The sequence below is a fragment of the Lontra canadensis genome, unplaced genomic scaffold (genome assembly GCF_010015895.1).
Source record: "Lontra canadensis isolate GAN:19392208 unplaced genomic scaffold, GSC_riverotter_1.0 scaffold2, whole genome shotgun sequence".
Lineage (NCBI taxonomy): Eukaryota > Metazoa > Chordata > Mammalia > Carnivora > Mustelidae > Lontra > Lontra canadensis.
In genome coordinates, this window is record NW_022630996.1 from 63,129,900 (window position 1) to 63,153,802 (window position 23,903).

The following is a 23,903-nucleotide window of genomic DNA, read 5'->3' on the forward strand; positions in this document are numbered from 1 at the left end:
CCTTTTCCTTTTTCCTTCCTTCCTTCCTTCCTTCCTCTTTCATTCCTTCAATGCTTGACATAGCGAAGGCTCTTCTTTCTTTCCCCTATTGTGGTCAAATACTGTGCACGTTGGTGGGGATGGGGAGGCATGCTAGCCTCCACGGTCATGAAAAGATCCTGAAAAGATCAGAAATCCATTCAACAACACAGAACCCATTGAGCAGCTCCTCCCTTTAAGAATTTAAAAATTCGGGACGCCTGAGTGGCTCAGTGGGTTAAGCCTCTGCTTTCGGCTCAGGTCATGATCTCAGGGCCCTGGGATCGAGCCCCGCATCGGGTTCTCTGCTCAGCAGGGAGTCTGCTTTCTCCTCTCTCTCTGACTGCCTCTCTGCCTACTCGTGATCTCTCTCTGTCAAATAAATAAATAAAATCTTTAAAAAAAAAAAAAAGAATTTAAAAATTCTCCCCCAGAGGTTTTTTTTTTCAATTGTGGTAAAATACATCCAACATAAAACATATCATCTTAACCAATTACAGAGTTCAGTAATGTCAGGTACCTTCACAATGTCATACAATCTCCAGAACTCATCTTGCAAAAATGAAATTCTGTACCTATAAACAATTCTGCATTCCTACCACCCACCAGCTCCTGGCCACTACCATCAGAATCTGCATTTTAATAAGACCCTGAAGTAGAGAGTCATACCATCTTAATGTCTGAGAAGCGTGTTCTAGACAGTAACTTGCTCTTTCCAATTCTATGCTTGGGTGTCTAATGTGTCTTTTACCTGTGAGTTCAGCAGAGAAAAGTATCTAATTACCTTACAAGAAGTAATGCCAAACCCCTTGCCTGCAGCTTCTTTTAATACCGTCTAGCACTTGGAGCTATCCCAGCAAATTTATATCAGTAGGTCATAACTGGTGATGAACCTTAACTGGTATATTCAAATTCAATCCAATAGGCAAGAAGTCTTTAGGTATACAGAGAAAAGAAAAACAGACCACCATTTGGTATGGGTCTTCTCAAGTTATTTTTATCGGTTAAAAAAAAAAGAAAAAAAAATGGAAACAGCCTGAACACACTTGTTTCAATTTCCAATTACGTGGTTCACTGCCAGGAAAAGCAATGTGGGTATGCTAAAAGTAGTGGTTAGTAACCTAGCATTTACAAATACAGTGATTCATTTCTGCCATAGATAGGCACATTCTTAGACGTTAACTGAAGAATGTAGGCTTCTAATTTCAGCTTTGTTCTAATAGTTTATCTTTTTTACTTTACAGAATTGTATTGATTTTGAAGCCCTGGCATTCAGACACATCCTGACTTCTAGTTTTTGAATGTGAATCACTCAATACTTGTATTAAAATCAGAAACAGATCCCGACTGCCTATCCTTATTTGCATTGTAAAGTTTTTATCTTTCACTTCATTTACATAGAACTACTGCCACATGGGAAGTAATACTAAAAGAACAGTTCCTGTAATTTTTTTTTTTTTTTTTTTAAGATTTATTTGTCAGAAAGAAAGAGCACAACAGGGGCAGCGGCAGGCAGAGGGAGAAGCAGGCTCCCCACTGAGCAGGGAGCCCGATGTGGGACTCAATCCTAGGACCCCGAGGACATGACCTGGGCCAAAGGCAGACCCTTAATCAGCTGAGCTGCACAGGTGTCCTCAGTTTCTGTAATATTAAGTATGATCAAAATAACACCTATAATAAGTAATGATAAACTAATTTTATTCTTTAAGTTAGCCAACAAGCTTGGTTCTTGTGGCAAATACTGTGAATAAGCCTTTCACAATCCTCTTTTCTCTTTCTTCCTCATCCACAGAAGCTGGAAACCAAAACATTCATCACGCCAGACCTCCCGAGTTAGGAATGGCCAGGAGCCCACTTTTAGCCAATAAGATGCAACCAAAGTCACTGGGTGGAGCTCCTGGAAAAGTTTAGTTTTGTTTTTTTTAAGGAACATATTTGGCTGGCATGTACTTTGTCTATGACAACCTAATTTTAAAAGATGAAATTTTATTAGATAAGTAGCTTGAATGATATTATAAAGAGAAGTGCATCAAAAAATACCAGCAGTACAATCTCTTCAACAATTAAAGTGACAGGCTAGAAGTAAAAAGTTAGCAGAACCACAGAAATATAACTGGCTGCTGGCAGTCTATATTCTTCTTCTTTGCTTTAATGAGCGACTTGTACGCACATCTTCCAGCTTGTCTTCTGGAGGTTTGGGCACAGATGAAATGACCTAGTTTAAAAAAAGAGAACCACCAAAACTTAGTTTTTGTCGTACAAGAATAAGTAAACTATTAGAAGAGGTAGGATATAAATCTAATAGTCCAATTCTTGCCATCAGGTTTGAGGCAGAGTGTGCCCAGTTTCAGGGTACAGCCTACGATCTAGGCACAGTGCAAGGTTTTCTGTCCAAACACTGATGGGAGTAAAATTTCTAAAGCCATTTAATAAGAAAAAAAAAAGTTGGGAGAAAAGTAAATACATACTCTAACAATCCTTTATAGATCTGAAGTCATTTGCTATCTTATAGATACAGACAGACATCCTGATTCTGCATAACCTGAAACACTAATAACATCTGATGTATTTAGAGACATGGAGCCTTGAACGGGAGATAAGAAATTTGGAGAAATAAGCAGAAAAATGGTATGATCCTCAATTTCCTAGGGAATTGAAACCAAATACACCATCAGAAAAAGAGTGACAATGTGTTAAAGCAGAGTATAACAGTCTTGATTTAAATGCACAACTATTAGAAACTGTAGTAAACTGTAGTCAGTATTTCTCAATTTTGTTGTCCTACTGTTCCCTTACCTAGGATCTGGACCTACCAACTTTTTTTTTTTTTTTAGATTTTATTTATTTGTCAGAAGAGAGTGTGCACGAGCGAGACAGCATGGGCACATGTGCAGGCAGAGAGAAAAGCAGGCTCCGCTGAGCAGGGAGCCCCATACGAGACTCATCCCAGGAGCCTGGGACCTGAGCTGAAGGCAGATGCTAACCAACTGAACCACCCAGGCATCCCCTAACAACTCTTTCCTTGAAAATACAGTCAGCTCTGGCTGAGAGCGTTATGTATCTGTATCTATGCCTCAGATCAACTCTATCTGAAGGAAAGAGGGGGGCTAGCATAACTAAAAAATTTTAAGAGGCTTAAGCATGGAAATTGTGTTCATAGATTTTTATTATTTTAAAATAAGCCCTCACCCTTAGTCAGATAATAGTTTTCAGGTAAAACAAATAGACATAAATTAAGCCACCTTAGATTCCCCTTCATCACACAGTAAAATACATGTACAGCTGCATGAAAAGCACTTTCTGAACCTCAGGCTTAAAGTTTAGGACAATGGTCTTTCTCCCTTAGATGTCTAAAGGGTTTGTCCCATGAAAAGGTATCTTTCAAAAGCTAATTCAAATGTTAGCTTTCTTTCATTTGTGTTCAGAAAATGGAAAATGATTAAATAACATGGAAAGAAATTACTACTTAAGTAGCACAGTCAAGTTGTACTCTACTTAAGAAGTTGACATGTTCAAATGCAGACCTTAGGGCCTAGTCTTTAGAAATCTGGCCCTATTCTATGGCTACTTTTATCAAAGAAGCAAAAAGCATTTTAATTTGATGTAATTTGTATTAACTTTGAACTTGAGGAAAGTAAGCTGTAATAATTTTCCTTTAACACAACAGTTCTGTACTTTGGCTCATAACAGAACCATCTGGGGACCTTTAAAAAGGGAGGGCCTGGGCTCCACTCTCACAGGCTGACCTCACTGACTGAAACCACTGCTTTTATATTTTAGATCTGTATGTTCTGTTCATCGTTTAAAGCGAGGATGAATGACATCAAAGCATGTACATTTCTGTTAGATTCAGTTAACTCAACAGAGAACTGTAGAAAAACACATCAAAAAGCTGAAAATGAAAAAAATAAATGACAATACTTTAGTCGCCACAAATCTCCATTTAGTTGTTAGTCCTATGACCAAATGGTCTCTTAAAAGTTTTTTTTTGTTAATTTTTTTTTTATTTTTTAATTTTTTAAAAAGATTTATTTATTCATTTATTTGACAGACCGAAATCACAAGTAGGCAGAGAGGCAGGCAGAGACAGAGGAGGAAGCAGGCTCCCCGCCAAGCAGAGAGCCCGATGCAGGACTCGATCCCAGGACCCCGGGATCATGACCAGAGCCGAAGGCAGAGGCTTTAACCCACTGAGCCACCCAGGCGCCCCTTAAAACAGTTTTTAAAAATGATCTTACCTCTTGAAGTTTATTCCGAATTAAATCTGCTGTTGTATTCAACGAGTCGTCATGCATGTCCACTTTAGGTATGTGAGGTAACAGAGGCCCAATCATAACCTCATTACTACTCGTGCTTGTTCCGAGAAAAGTTCCAACTTTACGATCATCTTCTCTTCTTCTTTTCCGCTCCTGCAGCTGTGTTGTCCTAGGCATAAATCTGTCAACTGCCTCTGAAGAAGTAGTAGCCTTCTGTGCACCAGGGCAGGCCAACGAATTTTTAAAAGGTTTCATTTGTATCTTCTGTGAAGCGTCATTGTGCATACAATGCTCCACTGTTCCAGCACGGTCTCTACCACCCCGAGAGGAGTCTGATGCCCAGCCCATATGTTCCCCTGACAAACACGCACATTTTGAGGAAAAATAACATAAAGGCAATTCACAAGAATAAGGAAGACAAGGATCGGAGTTGCCAGCAGAAGTGTTCAGTGTGGCTGCACAAGGTCCAGATGTCCTTGAATGGAAGTCCTGTCTAAAATCTTCTGTGTCTTTAAGCTCTGTAACCAGTTTCTTCTTCGTCATGTAATGATCTTAATATTACAATTTAAAAGGTGAAAGAGGAAAAAGAAACGGTTCATTTGTTTTCATCATTTGCAAATGTCCACTTTTAAAAACAAACATCACTTTAAAAGGTTAACAAATGCTACCCTGAAAAATTTATTTCTTGAGCAGGTGATACCGTCATGTGTTTAAAAGCTAAAAAGGCGGCGCCGGGGTGGCTCAGCGGGTTAAGCCTCTGCCTTCAGCTCAGGTCATGGTCCCAGAGTCCTGGGATTGAGTCCCACATCGGGCTCTCTGCTCAGCAGGGAGCCTGCTTCCCTCCCCTCTCTGTCTCTCTGCCTACTTGTGATCTCTCTCTCTCTGTCAAATAAATAAGTAAATAAAATCTTTAAAAAAAAAAAAAAAAGCTAAAAAGGACAAAGGGTATATTAGTGTCAAGCTTCACTCTCTCTTTGCTCCCCATATGCCTGGTTTCCACTCCTCCATAAGTAAACCCTATTCCTACTTTATTTATCTGTCCAGTATGTCTTATTCTTCCTCCTCCCACTTACTCCTCTTTTTCCCCCATAATACCCATTTCTCTGCACCTTTGCATTTTCCACTTAACTGGGGATCTTAGAGGCTTTTTCTAGGTCATCACATAGAATGCTTTTTTCCCCCAGCTTCGGAGTATTCTGCTATATGAATGTATCATGCTGCTTAGCTTGTTTGTTAGATTTTAAAGGTGGCAATACGCGGGACCCATATTTTGTCCTTTTATTTGCCACACAACCCTAGAAGTTTTCTGGGAGCTATTCACATGCACCACAGGTTAATGTTCAGTGTCTACTAATGACCAGGGACTCTCAAGAGCTCTCTTGCCAAATTTTCAGGTGAGTTTTTCCAAGAGTCTTCCCACCTTATTTCTCTCTTCACCTCTGCCACATGTCACCTCTCCAGTCAAAAACTCCTCATATTCAATAACTGTATGGACATTGACTTTGTCTTTTATTTTTTTAAAAGATTTTATTTATTTATTTGAGAGATAGAGATCACAAGTAAGCAGAAAGGCAGGCAGAGAGAGAGGAGGAAGCAGGCTCCCCACTGAGCAGAGAGCCCGATGTGGGGCTCGATCCCAGGACCCTGGGATCATGACCTGAGCCGAAGGCAGAGGCTTTAACCCACTGAGCCACCCAGGAGCCCCTGACTTTGTCTTTTAATCGAAGGGTGGAAACTTGGCAATCTGAGCCTCCAGTATCATTCAGATTTCAGACCACACACATTATTTTAGTCCAATTCTGAGTGCTCTGTTCCTACAATCCTTGTACCAGATCCCATGACTCTATTCCAGGCACCTAGAATTTGTGTCTAGGGAAACCCAGTTGGGAATATGGGCCATGTGGCCAGCTGCTGGTCAAAAGTGGAACTTTTCCATGTTCAGCAGTTTTAGATTAGCAGTTGGTAACTAGTCTGCAAATCATAATTGTTTCTCACTGCCTTTGGTCAAGCCTTAATTCCTTAGCATGGGATATAAAGCCCTACATGATTTAGTTCCTGTTCTCTTCTCTAACCTTTATTTCTCACTGTAGCCCCTGTGCTGTGGTTATCCTGTACTATTCATGTTCCTTCCGAAGCATGATGCTCATTTATTCATGCTACCTGGCCTACCCTCCCATTTGAGTAATGTCTACTTATCCTTCAAAACTCAGCCACCTCTCTCAACCTGTAGGAACTCTTCCACATGCCAACATCTCTCCTTTTCCAGCCCAGATTACTTAAGAGTGTTGCCCAGAATCCTGTAGTTTACAGTTCTGAATATTGTGATCATTTATCTGCCTCTCTTCCCACTGGACTGGGAGCTCCATGATGATATACCTAGCAGAGTGCCTGACACATAGGAGGTGTTCAGTAACTGGCTTTCCATACCTTTATTTTTAGTAGTTCTTGCTATATAAGCCTTTCTCTCCTGTAATTTTTTTCTAGTTTCTTCAACTGTTTCAAATTCTGGAGCATAGCACACATGAAGCAATCCACCAAAGAAACTCTGTTCATCCATTTTTCTCTTGGCTGTCCTAAACAGAAAACAGCATGGTTTATTAATCTCGATTTACTTAGGATGAAAGCCGAACTAGTATACAATGCACTGGTCTAAAGAGCAACATTTAGGTTTTGCTATGTGTACACACATCCTCTTGTCTGGGAGTTAAGATGTGCTGCTTATGGATGGTATTGACTCTACTGATCTGGTGCATACTTTTCAAGCCTTTCATCCCCTCTCCCGATAGTGCTAACAGTTTTTGAGCTAAGTCATCCACACATAACCTGACTCCCTTTAATTAACTAAGGAGCCACCAGTTAACCTGAGGTACACAGTCTGTGGTTGTGAAACAGAGATTTCTCTGTGTTAAGTGGCCCTTAAGAGTCAGCTCATACCAAATTTAGCCTTTTCAGCACAATGGAATTCATACATAAAAATTAATAAATATAATATTGTAATCATAAAAATCTTCAATAATTAAATATTGAATACATAACTAATCCATGAAAAAGTAGAGGATGATATTCAACAAATACTTACTAAATATATATGAGTGGCCAGAACTTAAGCTACACTAAATATTTAAGTACTTCTGTGCCCAGGGATAATGATAAAAATACTTACTGAGATTTTACCATGCACCAGGTAGTATCCTAAGTGAATTAACATTTCATAAAAACCATATGATGACATGAGGCCTGGGGACATTTATAACAGCCATGCTCACACTAGTTTGTAGAGCTACGATTCAAACTGAGATGTTGAACTTCACAGCCTCCTGTACTATGTGCTCTGGAAGATGCAAAAGCTCTAGAAAATATGCTTCCCTAACCATGAGGGGCAGGCAAGTTGATTAGGGAAAGTGAGATTACATATGAGAGCAAACAGAGAACAACATAAGCAAGTGCTTTTGTGGCAGACTGCAAATCCTATTCATAGTACAGAAAGACAAGATGAATGGTGGGGTGCCTGGTTAGCTAAGTCGGTAGGCCATGTGAGTCTTGATCTCAGGGTTATAAGTTTTAGCCCCACACTGGGTGTAGAGATTATTCAAAAATAAAATTTTTTTAAAAAGAGAGAGAGAGAAAAGAAAAAATGAATGGTAACAGCCAAAGAAGGATGGGTCTTGGAGAGAATTAATGACAAGACTGGGGTCAACAGAAAACTAGTAAGGCATTTCATACTTCAGCCTTACTGAAGCAGAGTTTCTGTTAACAGAAAGCTAGAAAAGGTTGAGTCAATTCACAAAGGTACATAACATTAAGAACTTCAACGGCTAATGTTTACTGCATTCCGAACACAGGAGGCACTAAATTTAGCCCCTTTACATCGATTATCTTATACCATCCTCACACAACGCCCAAGGTAGGTCCTTTTACCATACGTATTTCGCAGAATAGAAAAAAAACAGCCTTACTTAGATTAAATAACTTGTCCAAAGTCATGATGCTAGTAAGCAGTGGAGTTCGAAAACTTACCCCAAACCCAATTTTTAATCTATGACAATACATGGTCAAAGGCTGTTAAGCATGGGAATGACATTTAAGACTGGAGTAAGATAAAAAATAATATAGGGCCATGTTAGATTATTCAGTAATTCAGGTATGAATGAGGGACAACTGGGGCCAAAGTGATAGCAGTGGGAATGGAGGAAATGAAACTTATGCTTAACTTGCACATTACCTTGCACTTTGTAAGTTCATAAATTTAATAAGATAAACTTCTGTAAAGTCTTCTGCTGGGTATTCATCTAGAGGATTATACTGTTCAATTGCACCATATAGAGCAAATCGCTCAACTAATTCCTTCATTGCTCCCACTGCAGGAACTCCTTGTATTAACAAGTACCGAGATTCCAAATTGATTGTATATACCTAAGAGAAAACATATAAAGATGTATCTTCCAAATAAGCCTAAGACATATCTTCTATTTAAAAAAAAAAAAAAGAGCTCGGGGATTAAAAACTACACTTACCATGCTGAGCACCAAGTAATGTGCTCAGATAGAACTGCTGAGTCACTATATTGTACACCTGAAACTAATATATAACACTACGTTAACTATAATGGAATTAAAATAAAAAACTTAAGAGCTCTGAAAAGAAGAAACATTCTGTTCAGCCGGTATGCAAAATAAATAAATAAATAAATAAATAAATAAATAAAATAAAATAAAGAATACACCCCTTCCGGTGACGGCCTCTAATTGAAACACTCTTCAATCGACATATTTTACAGAAGTTGGCTCAAAAGAAGTTACTAGAGAGAGAGAACAAAAATTGAGTGCTTACCATGCGCCAAGCGCTACTGTAAACACGGAAGATACAATGACTAAAATAAAACCCTGTCCTTCCGGAGCTGACATTACAGCAGTTGACCAAAGGGGGTTCGTGAGAATTTTTGGCCACCGAGTACCAGTTTTTCATACCCATCTCTAATGACTGATGGAGAGGACCGCAGCCCTTCAAGCCTTTATTACATAAAGTGGGCATGTGGAGCTAGAGCTAAGATAAAGCTATAAGCAATAGTGAATGAAACCAAAATCACTTTACCCTGACAGCACGAGGCCGCCGCCCCTCCCGATACTTGGCCCGCGTGTCGCATACAGCCCTCTGAACGTGGTGATCAAATACACCTCCAAGTTCGCCGCCACTCGACGCCATCTTGCCTATTCCGGCCCTTGCAAAAACGACAACATCCGTCTCGCCGCATTCCTGTTCACCCAATAAGAGAGGGAGATGGGTCAAGGCGTGCCAGGACTGGCTGGAGAATCGACAGCGTCTGGCATCGTTTCCTGTGAGTGAGACCTCGGTGAACGAGGTGCCGCCCTCCAGCGGCCTGGCGGAGAGACCTCCGAGAGCTCGAGCCCTTTGCCTCTCCCTCCTCGTCCCGGCGCGCGCGGCGAGAGGGGCGTGGCCGCAGGGGGCGGGGTCGATCGATCTTCTCTGGCTCCGACGCCCTCGGTCTGCTCAGTGGCCAGCGTCCTCTTAAGTGGACGGCTGGGGGGTGGTCCTCGCTTGTCTACCATGTGGGGCACCGATCGCCTGGCGGGTGCAGAGGGTGGTGGGGTAGCGGTGACTGTGGTCTTCACTAACTCCCGCGACTGCTTCCTCCACTTGCCCCGGCGCCTCGTGGCCCAGCTGCACCTGCTACAGGTAACGCGCCAGCCCTGGACGGCGGCTCGCTACCCAGATTCACGACACCCGGTTGGCAGCCTGGGGTCGGACCGGGCCAAGACCTTTTAGGGACGCGGCGGCCCTCAAGCCTGTCCGGGCTGGGTCGCCGCCGAGCCGTTCAGAGGCCAGACTGAGGGCTCTTCGAGGGCAAGGCCGGGGAGGGCAGGCTCTGCATCCCACACCACGTCTAGTGCAGCCCTAGGCCTTTAACTTGCCCTGTTTCAGGTGTTTTCACTTGGTGAGACTGGGCTTTTAAACATCCCGATATTTATGTCTGCATTCAGAAATATTTCTCCAGTTTGGAAAAGCTCCTGGAAGTCGCTAATTTTTATTTTTATTAAAAAAAAAATGTTTTTCTTGCTAGTGATTTTCAAATGCCTGCATGGCTGCGGTCCCGGCCTCTAGAGGGAGGGCCAGATTTGGTTTGCAGAGTCCCTGTAGGTTAACAGGGTATGTTAACAGGAACTGAGCACCGTATCCCACCAGCGGGGTAGTTTAATAAAATAAGGTTCTTCCCTGTGTCACCGATGCTTGGAACAGTTCTGAGGTGTACCAGAAATGTGCAGTAGAATTATGCATATTTGGAAGTACATAGGTAGGATTATTTGAACCTCTCTGGTCCGTTACCCTTTTAATTATTAATTAAAGGAGGTACAACATCCTCATTTTCTTACTAGAAATAGAGGCACATAGTCTTATGAGTTTGATATGCTTATGCTGGCAAAGGGATAGAATACTTGAAATCCTGGATGCATAGTACCCACTACTGGCTAATCATGCAGGAAATATTTAAGAATTTACAGTAATTTTAGTATCCTACCTTTCCACTTTACTTTTCCCAAACTGTTTTTCTAGATATTTTTTACCCTAGAATTATTGGCTTAGAGGGCATAGGTAATTATTAAAGCAGAAAGTCATAAGTTGGGAGTTAATGTGTTGAATTATTTTATTTGGGCTGAAGCATAGAGGACATAATACCTACAATGCTGTAATGGGAAGAGGGTCAGAAGAATAGTTTCCTGGCCTGTGTCAGATTTACCTTTAAGTTTTTCAAAATACCAGTGTTCTGGTCCTTCCTCAGACTTCTTGAATCAGAATCCTGGGGAGTGATTTAGGCATCTGTAATTAAAAAAAAAAAAATCTATCTATCTATCTTTGGGCTACTTGGATACACAAGAATTGAGCTCTCCTATTATAGAATCATAGAACGTTGATGGCAAAAGGGACCTGGGGCATCTAGGTCATTTCTGTACTTTCACAAGTTAGAAAACTACCACTCCTAGGCGGGTACCATTTCAGGTAATTTGTCCTCTTGTCTCTCACTTACTGTGCAGCATCCAGACCGGCCTTCTCACGGTTTCTTTCATAACCTAGCAACTTCCTACTTCTGTACTCTTACTCTTGCTATTCTTTCTGCCCAAAACCTTTTTCTTCATTTCATGCCTTCAAAAGCTGAGTGTAATCTTACCTCCTCCACCAAGCTTTCAAATTCTCAGTTGCTCACATTTGTCTCCTTTTCAAAACTTCACTGTTGTGTTTATGTGACACATCTCGCTTGTACTTTGTGTCTCAGGTGTCATCGGCTTATCCAAGCCCCTCTTTCAGGACTGGATACCCAATAGATGGTTTAACTTGGGATTTTTTTTTTTAAAGATTTTATTTATTTATTTGACAGACAGAGATCACAAGCAGGCAGAGAGGCAGGCAAAGAGAGAGGGGGAAGCAGGCTCCCCACTGAGCAGAGAGCCTGATGCAGGGCTCGATCCCAGGACCCTGAGACCATGACCTGAGCTGAAGGCAGAGGCTTAACCCACTGAGCAACCCAGGCGCCCCTAACTCGGGATTTTTTAACCTTGGCGCTCTAGGCTGGATAATTTTTTGTTGTGGGTGACTGTGGCTGGTATTATAAAATATTTAACAATATCTTTGACCTTTAGCCACTAGATGCCAGTAGCATACCTCCTTTTCAGTAGTAATAGTCCAAAAAAAAAAGTCTCCACGTGTCTCCACACATTGCCAGATGTCTCCTGGGGAACAGAAATCACCCCCAGTTGAGAACCATTGCTTAACTCAGTTATTTTGTCTGTATACTGGGCTCCGTGCTTGCTGTGATTGCTGAAATGGGGGGAAGGATTCCCGTCCACACTGAATGCAGAGAAACAAACCTAAATCGCCATCCAGAAATGGACAGATAAGGACTGGTCATTTCTTTTGTGTTAGCAAGGGAGAACCCAGGCCTCGGATCTGGCCGGTCCTAAGGCCTCACAACCCATGATTTCACCTGAAAGTTCTCTCCAGGTGATACTGGTACCACAGGTATAGGCAAAAGCACGTAGTCAGTCATTTGTTGATTGACCGGAGAAGTGGGCTCCTTTCTCCCCAGTCTGCTGGTTTCTTCTTTTTACCTGAGGTTCTGTGGTTCAGGTGGAAAAGGTTTTACATGAAAATGGACTCCGAGTAGTCTGCAAGGTTTACCAAATCCAACTGAATATATATTATGACTATGGTGCTGGTTACTACATTTTGACCGAATGAGTAATTGAAGTACTTTTCCTGTTTGATGAAGTTGATTTTCCCCTTTCCCAGTGAGTTGGTAGAATTTGCCTCTTTGATATTTCAGGGCGTATTTTGTATTTCCTTATTGAACATCTCTGGTTTTGAAAGCTTCTTCTTGTGAAATAGGAGTTGATCTGGATTATATGCCACAGACTCTTATGAAAGAGTGTGGAAAGCACCTGGGGGGGGTTGGTCATTTTTACCCTTGTAACCTCAGCTGACACAATTACAGCTGACAGTAATTTGGAATTTGACTCCAAATCCAGGGCTTTGTATACTTTATCACACGGTGCTTGGTGGAAAGGTCTTGTCATGGTGAGCAGTTGTCCTATTCTGTGAATTGTGGGAAAAATTACACAACTAAGTGGTACATAATGACTTTCTTCTATACAAAATTTTAATAACATTTTAATAACATAGCTAATTTAAAGTTCATCATATTGCTTCAGAAGTGGCTCCAACATCCTTTAAAAGTTTCCTATTTAAAGAAACAATAAGCGGCCTATAACAAGTTTTGAGGTAGTAAAATTTGATGTAAATGAATGAATTTAATAATTGAATTTATTTTGATATAAATAAATGACTTTAATAATACTAAAACTTCCTGAGATGGTAAGTTTTGATTAATGAAGTCTTTACTTTTTATTGAAAAAATGATATATGTTTACAAGTGCTGATGATACAATGTTAAGTGGGGAAAAGGATACTAAATCCTGACTATAATATACAACTATTTTAAAAATTTTGCAAAGAAAACAGGATTAGCTAGAAATAGACAATATTGTTCATGTGGTTGTCTTGTGGAGAGAACTTCAGTAATTCCTTTTTTCCTTCCACGTTCATATATTTTTTAAGGTTTCAATAATGAGTTTGTAGTTCTTTAATCATAGAAAACATTGTTTTTTAGTGCTTAGCCACAAACTTAATGTATTTTATATAATTGTTCTTTATGGGAACACATTTCATATTTTGACTTTTCTTAGAATTCCATAGTGGTAAAACTTTCAAAATTATTTAAGAAGCTGTGTAGTATAAAATTTCTGGAAGTGTACATAAGAAACTATAAACCATAATTACCTCTGGGAACAGGAACCTAGCTTTTTGTTTGTTTGTTTTTGTAACATTTGTGCTTTTACCAGGCACATTTATTGTGTTCTAATAAACAAATAGTTACAGTTTTAATGATCATGATGTATTTCTACTTATTGACTCAGGCTCTACTAAAATAGTAAATTTGTAGCTTATTGAATAATTTCCCCATTGATAGATATTTAAGATAGTCATAAGTATCACTGTTACAGAAAATACTGCAGAGATATGTTCTGGTGTGGTTTTCTTCTTCTTTGAATCATTAATCCAGAATAAGTACTCAAATACATATATGGCTCAAAGTTAAGGTAAATTCATTGGCTACCTAGTGCCATTTTGAATTTTGGAATGGTTGAATGAATTTATAATGCCATCATAAGAAAACAAGGGTATTGGTTTCACCCATAGCATCACCAGCTTTGGTTATCAGAAACGATTATAGCTTTTTAAATGCTCTAATGTGCACAACAGAGAGCTATCACCTATCTGTAGAACTCTTTTTGTATGTGTGGGTTGCAATCATAGTTTATTTTTTATGTGAATCCAGAAAAGTATATAAAGACTCTCACCCCTCCTTTCTTATTTCTTCTCCCCCCGCTCTTTCTTCTTGAATAAATAGAATCAAGCTATAGAAGTAGCCTGGGGTCACCAGCCTGCATTCTTGAGTTGGGTGGAAGGTAGACATTTTAGTGATCAAGGCGAAAATGTGGCTGAAATTAATAGACAAGTTGGTCAGAAACTTGGACTCTCAAATGGGGACCAGGTAAGTACAAAATGTGATGACGATGACTTTCTCCTAATGTCGTACAATATGGCAATGGGAAGAAAAAGTTCAGATTAATTTTTTTATTCAGATTGATTTTTTTTAAGGAGGCAAAATGACACCTAACTTCTGTGCTGCTATAACCAGTCCAGCATACTCAAGTTAACTATATACTGTTGTTAAGTCATTATCTTGTAGTCTGCTTCCTACTTGACTTTGTGTTGTATATTACTCACTTTCCAAGTTCTCTAATTTTGTTTGTGTGTAATTATTTTTGCTTTATGAATTATTGAGTTTTACTTATTGTTATTTTTAAAAAATATTTATTTATTTATTTGACAGAGAGCGAGAGAGATCATAAGTAGGCAGAGAGGCAGGCAGAGAGAGAGGGGGAAGCAGGCTTCCTGCTGAGCAGAGAGCTCGATGCGGGGCTCGATCCCAGGACCCTCAGATCATGACCTGAGCTGAAGGCAGAGGCTTAACCCACTGCGCCACCCAGGCGCCCCTACTTTTTGTTATTGAGCTTAATTTGTTTGTGGCAAATCTTCTAACCTTCCAAGGTCATACTTGCTTTTAAAAAACTATCCAACAAAAGAGTTGTTATTTTTCTATTTTTGTCTTGACTATGGATTTAATGTGCTTAGGTTATAAACCCCAAAGCTAAAGGACTTCTATGTTTTCATTAGTTGTATTCACCAATTTATTCCTTTCTAAATATTTAAACTGCAGAAGTAATACACACTCATTACAAGTATTTTACAATTGAAAGTAAATAAATGTTTTTCTGGGGCGCCTGGGTGGCTCAGTGGGTTAAAACCTCTGCCTTCAGCTCCGGTCATGATCCCAGGGTCCTGGGATTGAGCCCCACATCGGGCTCAATGCTCAGCAGGAAGCCTGCTTCCCCCTCTCTCTCTGCCTGCATCTCTGCTTCCTAGTGATCTCTATCTGTCAAATAAATAAAATCTTTAAAAAAAAAATGTTTTTCTCTTTCTTTAACCCCAGCCTCAGAATGAGTGTGTACTGTATGTTGGGATCTCAGTATAGCTTTAGGATTTAAGAATGAGATCATGCACATTTTCTGCAGTTTTTCCCCCCACAAAATATATCAGAGATACCTCTCCATGTATTACACAATATACATTGAACATCTTTGTATGCATATGTGGAGTAAAATACTACAAGTTGAATTGCAGAGTCTTGGGGGTTGTACATTTAAAATTTTGATAAATGGGGCTAAACTGCATTCTATTACCAGTTCCCACAACAGGATCCCACAGCATCATATATTTTTAACTTGTTTTGAACACAGACTAATTTTGTTCATGAATGTTTTTGACAATGAGAATAATCCACTAATGAGAAATCCATAGGCCTCGTATTAGTCCTTTGCTTACCCTAAATATTTGGTAGAATCTTAAAACTTCAGCACCACAGCGACCCTAGATATAACTCTGGTGCTTTGCTCTACAAACCTAGGGAGATAGAACATTTTGCCCAGGATTGTATAGCAAGTTAAAGTTCTACTCTCTTCGAGTATGTAGTCCTTCCCTGTGGGAAACACCAGCTTCCTGTTCCCAACCTTGATGTCTTCATCAGCCTCTAAACAGTCTTGTGTGTATGTGTGTTTTTTTTTTCCAAAGATTTTATTTATTTAGTTTGTCAGAGAAAGAGGGAGAGCACAAGCAGGGGGAACCGCAGGCAGAGTAGGCAGAGGGAGAAGCAGGCTCCCCACTGAGCAAGAAGCCCCATACGGAAGTCGATCCCAGGACCCTGGGATCATGACCTGAGCCGAAGGCAGCGGCTTAACTGACTGAGCCACCCAGGCGTCCCTGTCTTGTGTGTTTTTAATGCCTCTTTACTTCAAAGTGAACTTTTACCTGATTTCCTGCAGATTCTCTGTCTATTGTGCCTAAGGCACTGTCTCCCAAAGAATATGAACAAAGTGGACTGGCTCACCCAGGATTCCAGTTTCTTGGTGGGCGGGAGCTGCTTTGTGCTTTCCCACAATCACTCTTTTCATATAGAGCCTGTGGGAGATGCTGTAGGAAGATTCACTGACAGTAGCTTTTGGGGAAATTCAGCTCCAATCCACAAAGCAGAGAAGGAAGGGCTGGTTCACTGGCACGTGTAATACTTGGTGGCTTTGGGTTTTACTCCTCCATCCTCAGAAATGCGTATAGAAAGTGGGAAGAAAGTAAGGTGGGAGAGTCCAACTTCTTGAGACACGCTAGCATTTCATATATATCCATAGACTGGAATGAGGACACATTTGTTTTACTTTACTTCTAGCTGTGAATGTTTATACTTGTAAGTAATTGGCTCTGATCTCCTTCTCTACATTTTTTTCTTACTTTTCTTGAAGCACCATGGCTTGAGGTTAGTTATAAAACTAAGTCATAAAACTTTTAGAAATAATAAAGTATGTGTATATTAGATCCAGCCATGACCTGATGTCATTGTTGTATCTTCTTACATTTTTGAATTATTTTTCTTTTGTTAATGGTTGTCTTCATATTTGTTATTTATTATTTTTAAAGATTTTATTTATTTATTTATTTTTTAAAGATTTATTTATTTGACAGACAGATCACAAGTAGGCAGAGATGCAGTCAGAGAGAGAGGAAGCAGGCTCCCTGCTGAGCAGAGAGCCTGATGTGGGGCTTGATCCCAGGACCCTGGGATCATGACCTGAGCCAAAGGCAGAGGCTTTAACCCACTGAGCCACCCAGGCGCCCCAAGATTTTATTTATTTATTTGACAGAGAGAGATCACAAGTAGGCAGGCAGAGAGAGCGGGGGAAGCAGGTGCCCCACTGAGCAGAGAGCCTGATGCAGGACTCGATCCCAGGACCCTGAGATCATCACCTGAGTTGAAGGGTAGAGGCTTAACCCACTGAGCCACCCAGGCGCCCCAGTTATTATTATTTTTTAAAGTAGGCTCCACATCCAGTGGGGAGCCCAACACAGGGCCTGAACTCACAGCCCTGAGATTGAGACTGGAGTTGAGATCAAGAGTCAGATGTTTAACTGACTGAGCCAACCAGGCACCCCGTTTATCTTTAAATCTTTTAATTATTCTTCAAATTTTTAAAAAAGATTTTATTTATTTATTTGACAGAGAGAGTGAGAGCACAAGCTAGGGGAGCAGCAGGCAGAGGGAGAGGCAGGCTCCCCGCTGAGCAGGGAGCCAGATTCGGGGCTTGATCCCAGGATGCTGGGATCATGACCTGAGCTAACGGCAGATGTTTAATGGACTGAGCCACCCAGACACCCCTTATCTTTAATTTTTAAATTTAATTTTTAAAACATATGTTGTGCTAGGATATATTTTCTTTTTCCTATAATTAGTTGTGAGACAGTTTTTTCCCTAAATGTTGAGTATATCAAGGCATAGCGAAGAATAAGTACTTAATAATTATTTGTCCCGTGGAGATCTACACAATACATAGAGGCACACATGCTCACTCATTCACTCGCTCACACCTAATTACTTACCTAAAGAGAACTTCTCATTTCCTAGGGATACAAAAAGTCTTTTAAAAGTAGTTTTACATTTTCCATTTTTTCCAGGTGTTTCTCAAGCTGTGCTCCCGTGTGGTATCTTGTCAACAAGTTGAGGTGGAACCCCTCTCAGCAGATGACTGGGAGATACTGGTAAAGAAAATACAACGGGAACTAGCCCAGTTTAACGTTAAACTACTTCAGCATAGTTGTTGGTTTCTATGGAAGTCTAGTTGACACACAGTGTTACATTAGATTCAGGTGTACAACATAGTGATTCACTGTACGTCACACTATGCTCACAAGTGTAGCCGCCACCTGTCACCAGACAATGCCATTACGATACCATGGACTACATTTCCCATGCTATGCCTCTTATCCCTGTGGTTTAATCATTCCATAAGTGGAAGGCAAAACATCAGTGTCTTTAAAGTTCTCTTTTCTGAGCTACATTATATAGTCTGAGTTGGTTCGAGTTAGAAGAGTGAATTATGATGTCCTTACTAGACCTGGAATGACAAAAGGTGAAGTGAATAGATCTTTCTGTTTGTTGGTTGTAGGAGCTGCATGCTGCTTCCCTTGAACAGCATCTTCTGGATCAGATTCGAATAGTTTTTCCAAAAGCTGTTTTTCCTGTCTGGGTTGATCAACAAACTTATGTATTTATCCGAATTGGTAGGTGCTATTATATTTTCCATTGTGTTTGACACCATAGCATCAAGTCCATAGCAGAGGTGAACATGTACTAAGAAGCTTTCTTTTCCACACAGTTGCACTCATGCCAGCTGCTGCTTATGGAAGGCTGGAAACTGACACTACACTCCTTATTCAGCCAAAGACCCGCCAAGCCAAGGAGAATACATTTTCAAAAGCAGATAATGCACATGGGAAATTTCATAATTATGGAGGAGACCAAAAAGGATCGACAGGCCCTGGGTCTAGTAAGATGGAGGTGACAGCTGACTCCCCATCCATGCCAAGCTTATGGACTATGATAGGAAGCATTTTTTCTTTTGGGTCTGAGAAGAAGCCGGAGCTATCCTGGGGTTTAACTGAAATGAATGCATTCAAAATTATGCAATCCAAAGTCGTTCCTCTAGACAACATTTTCAGAGTGTGTAAATCGCAGCCTCCCAGTGTGTGTAACACGACAGCAACTTCGGAGTTTCACAGACACTGTGCCATTCATGTATTTCCATGGGACCAGGAGTATTTTGATGTGGAGCCCAGCTTTACTGTGACCTACGGAAAGCTAATTAAGCTATTTTCTCCAAAGCAACAGCAAAATAAAACCATACAAAATGTCCTGTCACCTGAAAAAGAGAAGCAGACCTTAGATCCACTAGATCAAAAACCGATCAGCTCGGACCGCAGTCAGGAAGCAGCTAAGGCCTGTGTGCTGCAAGTAGTCTGGAATGGACTTGAGGAATTGAAGAATGCCACCAAATATACCAAAACTGTAGAAGCTCTTCATCTTGGAAAAGTCTGGGTTAGTATAAAATGTACTATTAGGAAGAAAGCAATTTCCTGTTGCTTGAAATTCTACAAATTACAAATTAGAAAAATGTTTTATATACAATGTGGAAATCAGTATAGTAAGAAAGAGTGTCTAAAGTCCCTGCAGGGACCCATTTCTGAGTGCAAGGTAAAGTCCTTGTTCGGGTGAAGGTTGCATATTTCCTGGTTAAGGAAACTTGGACAGCTATAAGATGCAGGCCCAGAGAGGTCAAAATTGCTTGCCTGAGGTCACACAGTAAGTACAACCAGGAGTCACACCCAGGTGGGCTGACTTTGGAGTTCACACTTAGCATGGGGTGCCTTACGAAGCCTCACATCTTTAATACCTGTGGAAGGTTTGTTCCCCAGTTCCCGAAAGCCAAGGCAGGACTTGCTGTGTGTTGGGGCAGTACCCAGTTCGGGAGAGACCCATAGTGTGAGGGAGCACTGGTTTGGAGTGTAGCCAGAAGCTGCTTACCCTGCTGGAATCCGCTTTTTGACTGTGGGTCTGAAGGGGAGGAGGGCAACCAGTGTCCACCTTCTCATCCTGGCCTCAGATAGTAATGCATAGTTTATATGGAACGAGTCACCAGCCCCTTTTGTTTGTTTCTTAATCTGAGCCATTGTGAAGGCAGACCTCATGGTGATAAAGGGAGGAAATTATTTGGACAGGGAAGAAAAATAGGAGAGCAACGCGGTCTCCTTTGTAGATTTCTTTTATTGCCAGTTTCACCTCTGACCTCTGTGCTGGCAACTTACAAAGTTTTCATTTCTTTAGCTTATATCGTTTTCTAAAATTCTGGGCTGTAAAATTCTGGCCCATTATTTTCCATTAGCTCTAAACTTCTAGTTTAGGAGATCTGCTGCATCTTCAACACTGCACTTCAACATCTAACACTGAACTTGTTAGCACTTCTCTGTTAATGGTTCTGCCATTTGGTGGCAATACCGTTGTTTTCCTTGAATACATGGTGAGGACATAGTGAAGAAGTGCCAGGTAGGGACCTAGGGACCTTGTAAGACGGCAGTGAGGAGTCCGCGCTTACCGCTGCACTTGAGAGGTTGGCGGCCATGGGCACCGAGGAGTGGCGGTCCCCAAGCAGGCTTGACTTGAGAGAGCCAGATTGATGCATCTCATTCCGAAGAGGGTGTGGAAAGAAAGAAACGAAGAGGGGAAATGGGAATGTTTGTGATACGATAGTGGCTGAATATCCATCTGGTTACTCTTATGACTCATGACAACTTCCATCAATTTACCTGAATTCATAGAAGTTAATAACAATGTGTATGCTGTGGACAATTTTTTAAAGCAAGTTTTGCACATATTTATATATTTTTTTATTTTTAAATTTCAGATTCCAGATGACCTGAGAAAGAGACTAGATATAGAAATGCATGCAGTAGTCAGAATAACTCCAGTGGAAATTACCCCTAAAATCCCAAGATCTCTAAAACTACAACCTAGAGAAAATATAGTGAGTTCAAATTTATGTTATATCACAGTTGTCTTACATGTCATGTAAAATTTCTAGTTTTTTCAGCCATGTAATAAATATGTTGTTTTCCTTTTTGCTAGAAGGACAAAGAAGTCTTTGTTTTATTATGTTGTGGTAAAATATGTCTAATGAAATGCTATTTTAACCATTTTTAAGTGTGTACAGTTCAGCATTAATTACATTCATTATATGCAATCATCGCCACCCCCGTTTCCAAAACTTTCCCAGCCCCCAAACAGAAACTGTGCCCATTAAGCAATAATGCCCTATCCCCTCCTCTCCTAGCTCCTGGTAACCTGTAATCTATATTCTGTATATGAATTTGCTTATTCTATATATTTCATGTAAGTGGAATCCTATAATATTTGTCCTATGCATCTGGATTATTTCACTTAACATGCTTTTTTTTTTTTTTTTTAAAGATTTTATTCATTTATTTGAAACAGAGAGAGAGAGATCACAAGTATGCAGAGAGGCAGGCATAGAGAGAGAGAGGAGAAAGCAGGCTCCCCGCTGAGCAGAGAGCCCGATGCGGGCCTCGATCCCAGGACCCTGAGATCATGACCTGAGCCGAAGGCAGAGTCTTTAACCCACTGAGCCACCCAGGCGCCCCACTTAACATGCTTTTAAGGCTCGTCCAAGTAGTAGAACATATTCATTCCTATTTATGGCGAAATAATATTCCATTGTATGCATACACCACATTTTGTTTCTCCATTCATCTGTTGATAGACTCGTGGGTTGCTATTGTGAATGACACTGCTATGGCATGAGTGTACAAGTATCTGTTGAGTCCCTGCTTTGAGTTCTTTTGGGTATATACCTAGGAGTTGAGTTGCTATATCTTTTTTTTTTTTCTTAAAGAGAAAAAGAGTGACGGGGTTGGGGTGGGGAGGAAATCTTAAGCAGGCTCCACGCCCAGCATGGAGCCCGATGTAGGGCTCGATCTCACAAACCTATGATCATGACTTCATCCAAAATCAAGAGATGGACACTTAACCAGCTGAGCCACTCAGGCATCTGAGTTGCTGGATCTTTGCACAATTCTGTTTAACTTTTTGAGAAACCGAGAAGTCTTTAATAAACAACACACATATTATGTATATTGTACCAATGCAAATATGGATAATTTGGCTTTTTTTTTTTTTTTCATTAAGCTCTGTGCCCAAAGTGTGGCTCGAGCTCATGACCCCAAGATCAAGACTTGCATGTCTCACTGACTGAGCCACCAGGTACCCTGATAATTTGGCTTTTAAAAGATAGATATTTTTGCTACATCCATGTAATTTTTAAAAATTTTCCCTGTGTTGTTTCAGTATTAATAGTGCAGCCGGAAAGTGCTGGACTATGCATTGACAGGCAATTGTCACCTGTGCCAGTTTAGGTTACCAGTTCCCAGAGAGCTACGATACAGAAAAATTACTGCGCTACAGGTTTTAAAACTTTCAGACACAATTTTATCCTTCTCTGATTATTTAGATGATACTTCTATTTTAAAAAAAAGATTGTATTTATTTATTTGACAGAGCGAGAGAGAGATGACAAGTAGGCAGAGATGCAGGCAGAGAGAGAGGGGGAAGCAGGCTGTCCACTGAGCAGAGAGCCTGATGTGGGGCTTGATCCCAGGACCCTGAAATCATGACCTGAGCTGAAGGCAGAGGCTTAACCCACTGAGCCACCCAGGCACCCCTCAGATGATACTTTTAAATCTTTTGGATCATGATGATCATTATAACATGGAAGAACCATTTTAACAGAACTTTCTAGTTGATGAAACCCCAGATAAGACAACTTATATGGATGTACTGGAGAAGAGGAAAACAAATAGAATAAATGCCATTTCCATAATAGTATGTAACTGAACATTTAACGCCTTAGCAGAATGGAGCACGGTGATTTCTGGTTTTAACTTTTTAGTTAACCTTGATATTTTTCAAAAGTTAGGTCTTGTGAAAAAAAAAAAAAAAAAAACTTTTTTTTTTTTTTTTTTTTTTTTTGGTCTCAGTAATAGGATATTACTACAGAATTCATTTCTCAATCCCGAGGTGCTTATTTTAGTGGAAGCTTAGGACATTGGTAGGTCTCTCTGAGCTGATTATACCTCTTAGGATCTAAGAATTTTGATTCTAAAGGAAGTGTGAGTTGCTTTCTGATTCTTCAAGTCTTGATTTTAGGTATTTTTTTATTTTATTTATTTATTTTACAGAGAGAGAGAGAGAGAGAGAGATCACAAGTAGGAGGAGAGGCAGGCTCCCCACTGAGCAGAGAGTCTGATTTGGGGCTCGATCCCAGGACCCCGGGATCATGACCTGGGCCGAAGGCAGAGGCTTTAACCCACTGAGCCACCCAGGTGCCCCTTGATTTTAGGTATATTTTTTGTTAAGTAAACTCTACCCTGCACGTGGGGCTCAAACTCAGGACCCAGAGATCAAGAGTCACTTGCTCTACTGACTGAGAACACCAGACGCCCTTCCTTTAGGTCTTTAATCCCATTGCCCAGTAAAATCCGAACAGACTATTTCTGTGATCTTTTAGAGTACAAAAGCAATGGCTATACTTAGTTTAACCCAGCTTTTGTAGTGATCAGGTTCTAAACTGAGCTCAGTCAGCAGAGCTAAGCTTGACTCTGGATGATGAGAGAACAGAAATGCACCAGCAAAGAAATGGTGGAATGAATAGAGGTTTATTTTCCTAGGCAGATAATTAATGATCTTTCCTACATGAATTTTCGGGTATTCGGGTGTTTTTAGCTTCAATAAGGTTTTAAAAACTTAATTCTAATTTAAGAACTTCAAAAACTTTAAAAATTAATATTTTTCTTAGAATTTCTTCATACCTTTTGAACAGTTTATTAACATTATACTTATTGAGCATAGCAGCACTGTAGCCTGCTTAACAGAAAAAAAAAAAAGTGACTTCAGCATATAAAGAGCCTATTTTTCTTACATACAAAGAAGTTTGGAGGAGCTCAGAGGCAGTTAAACTATGCCATCAGGGATCTAGGCACCTTTGG

General features: G+C 40.4%; 3 protein-coding genes across 12 annotated transcripts in view; 2 read left to right on the forward strand and 1 right to left on the reverse strand.

Moving 5' to 3' along the window:
- LOC116878065 (EF-hand calcium-binding domain-containing protein 1-like) overlaps window positions 1-4,530 on the forward strand; it is a 26,498-nt gene extending 21,968 nt beyond the window's left edge. The window contains exon 6 of one of the 3 annotated variants that reach the window (XM_032875249.1): window positions 1,263-1,359. In XM_032875249.1, coding sequence (XP_032731140.1) covers window positions 1,263-1,319 — 57 coding nt within the window. In that variant the 3' untranslated portion in view covers window positions 1,320-1,359. Of the gene's footprint in view, window positions 1-1,262; window positions 1,360-4,433 lie in introns of those variants that run through there. The other 2 variants (XM_032875263.1, XM_032875257.1) reach the window with 2 other exon arrangements.
- RBM48 (RNA binding motif protein 48) lies at window positions 1,985-9,523 on the reverse strand. Of its 6 annotated transcripts, none has more exons than XM_032875221.1 (5): window positions 9,366-9,523; window positions 8,497-8,687; window positions 6,702-6,847; window positions 4,257-4,825; window positions 1,985-2,233 (listed from the first exon to the last, which is right to left on the reverse strand). In XM_032875221.1, the coding sequence occupies exons 1-5, from the start codon at window positions 9,474-9,476 to the stop codon at window positions 2,147-2,149; spliced, it is 1,104 nt and encodes a 367-aa protein (XP_032731112.1). In that variant the 5' UTR covers window positions 9,477-9,523; the 3' UTR covers window positions 1,985-2,146. The 6 variants fall into 6 exon arrangements, with proteins under 6 accessions (XP_032731112.1, XP_032731103.1, XP_032731082.1 ...); XM_032875212.1 differs by lacking the exon at window positions 9,366-9,523 and adding an exon at window positions 8,789-8,811 and having other exon boundaries at window positions 6,702-6,842; XM_032875191.1 differs by lacking the exon at window positions 9,366-9,523 and adding an exon at window positions 8,789-8,811.
- Window positions 9,524-9,786: 263 nt separating this feature from the next.
- The window catches only part of PEX1 (peroxisomal biogenesis factor 1), a 51,803-nt gene continuing 37,686 nt past the window's right edge, over window positions 9,787-23,903 (forward strand). For 2 of the 3 annotated variants that reach the window (XM_032875171.1, XM_032875177.1), the window contains exons 1-6: window positions 9,788-9,968; window positions 14,254-14,397; window positions 17,967-18,050; window positions 18,458-18,572; window positions 18,668-19,386; window positions 20,750-20,869. In XM_032875171.1, coding sequence (XP_032731062.1) covers window positions 9,840-9,968; window positions 14,254-14,397; window positions 17,967-18,050; window positions 18,458-18,572; window positions 18,668-19,386; window positions 20,750-20,869 — 1,311 coding nt within the window. In that variant the 5' untranslated portion in view covers window positions 9,788-9,839. Of the gene's footprint in view, window positions 9,969-14,253; window positions 14,398-17,966; window positions 18,051-18,457; window positions 18,573-18,667; window positions 19,387-20,749; window positions 20,870-23,903 lie in introns of all 3 variants that reach the window. The other variant, XR_004384762.1, reaches the window with a different exon arrangement.

Excerpts from the sequence above, each read along its gene's own strand:
- RBM48 (XM_032875221.1), bottom strand. The coding sequence starts at position 9,476 with ATGGCGTCGAGTGGCGGCGAACTTGGAGGTGTATTTGATCACCACGTT. Across the intron at positions 8,688-9,365 it reads GGCGGCCTCGTGCTGTCAGG|GTATATACAATCAATTTGGA; the intron begins GTAAAGTGATTT and ends GTTTTCTCTTAG. Across the intron at positions 6,848-8,496 it reads ATGAACTTACAAAGTGCAAG|GACAGCCAAGAGAAAAATGG; the intron begins GTAATGTGCAAG and ends TTTTCTGTTTAG.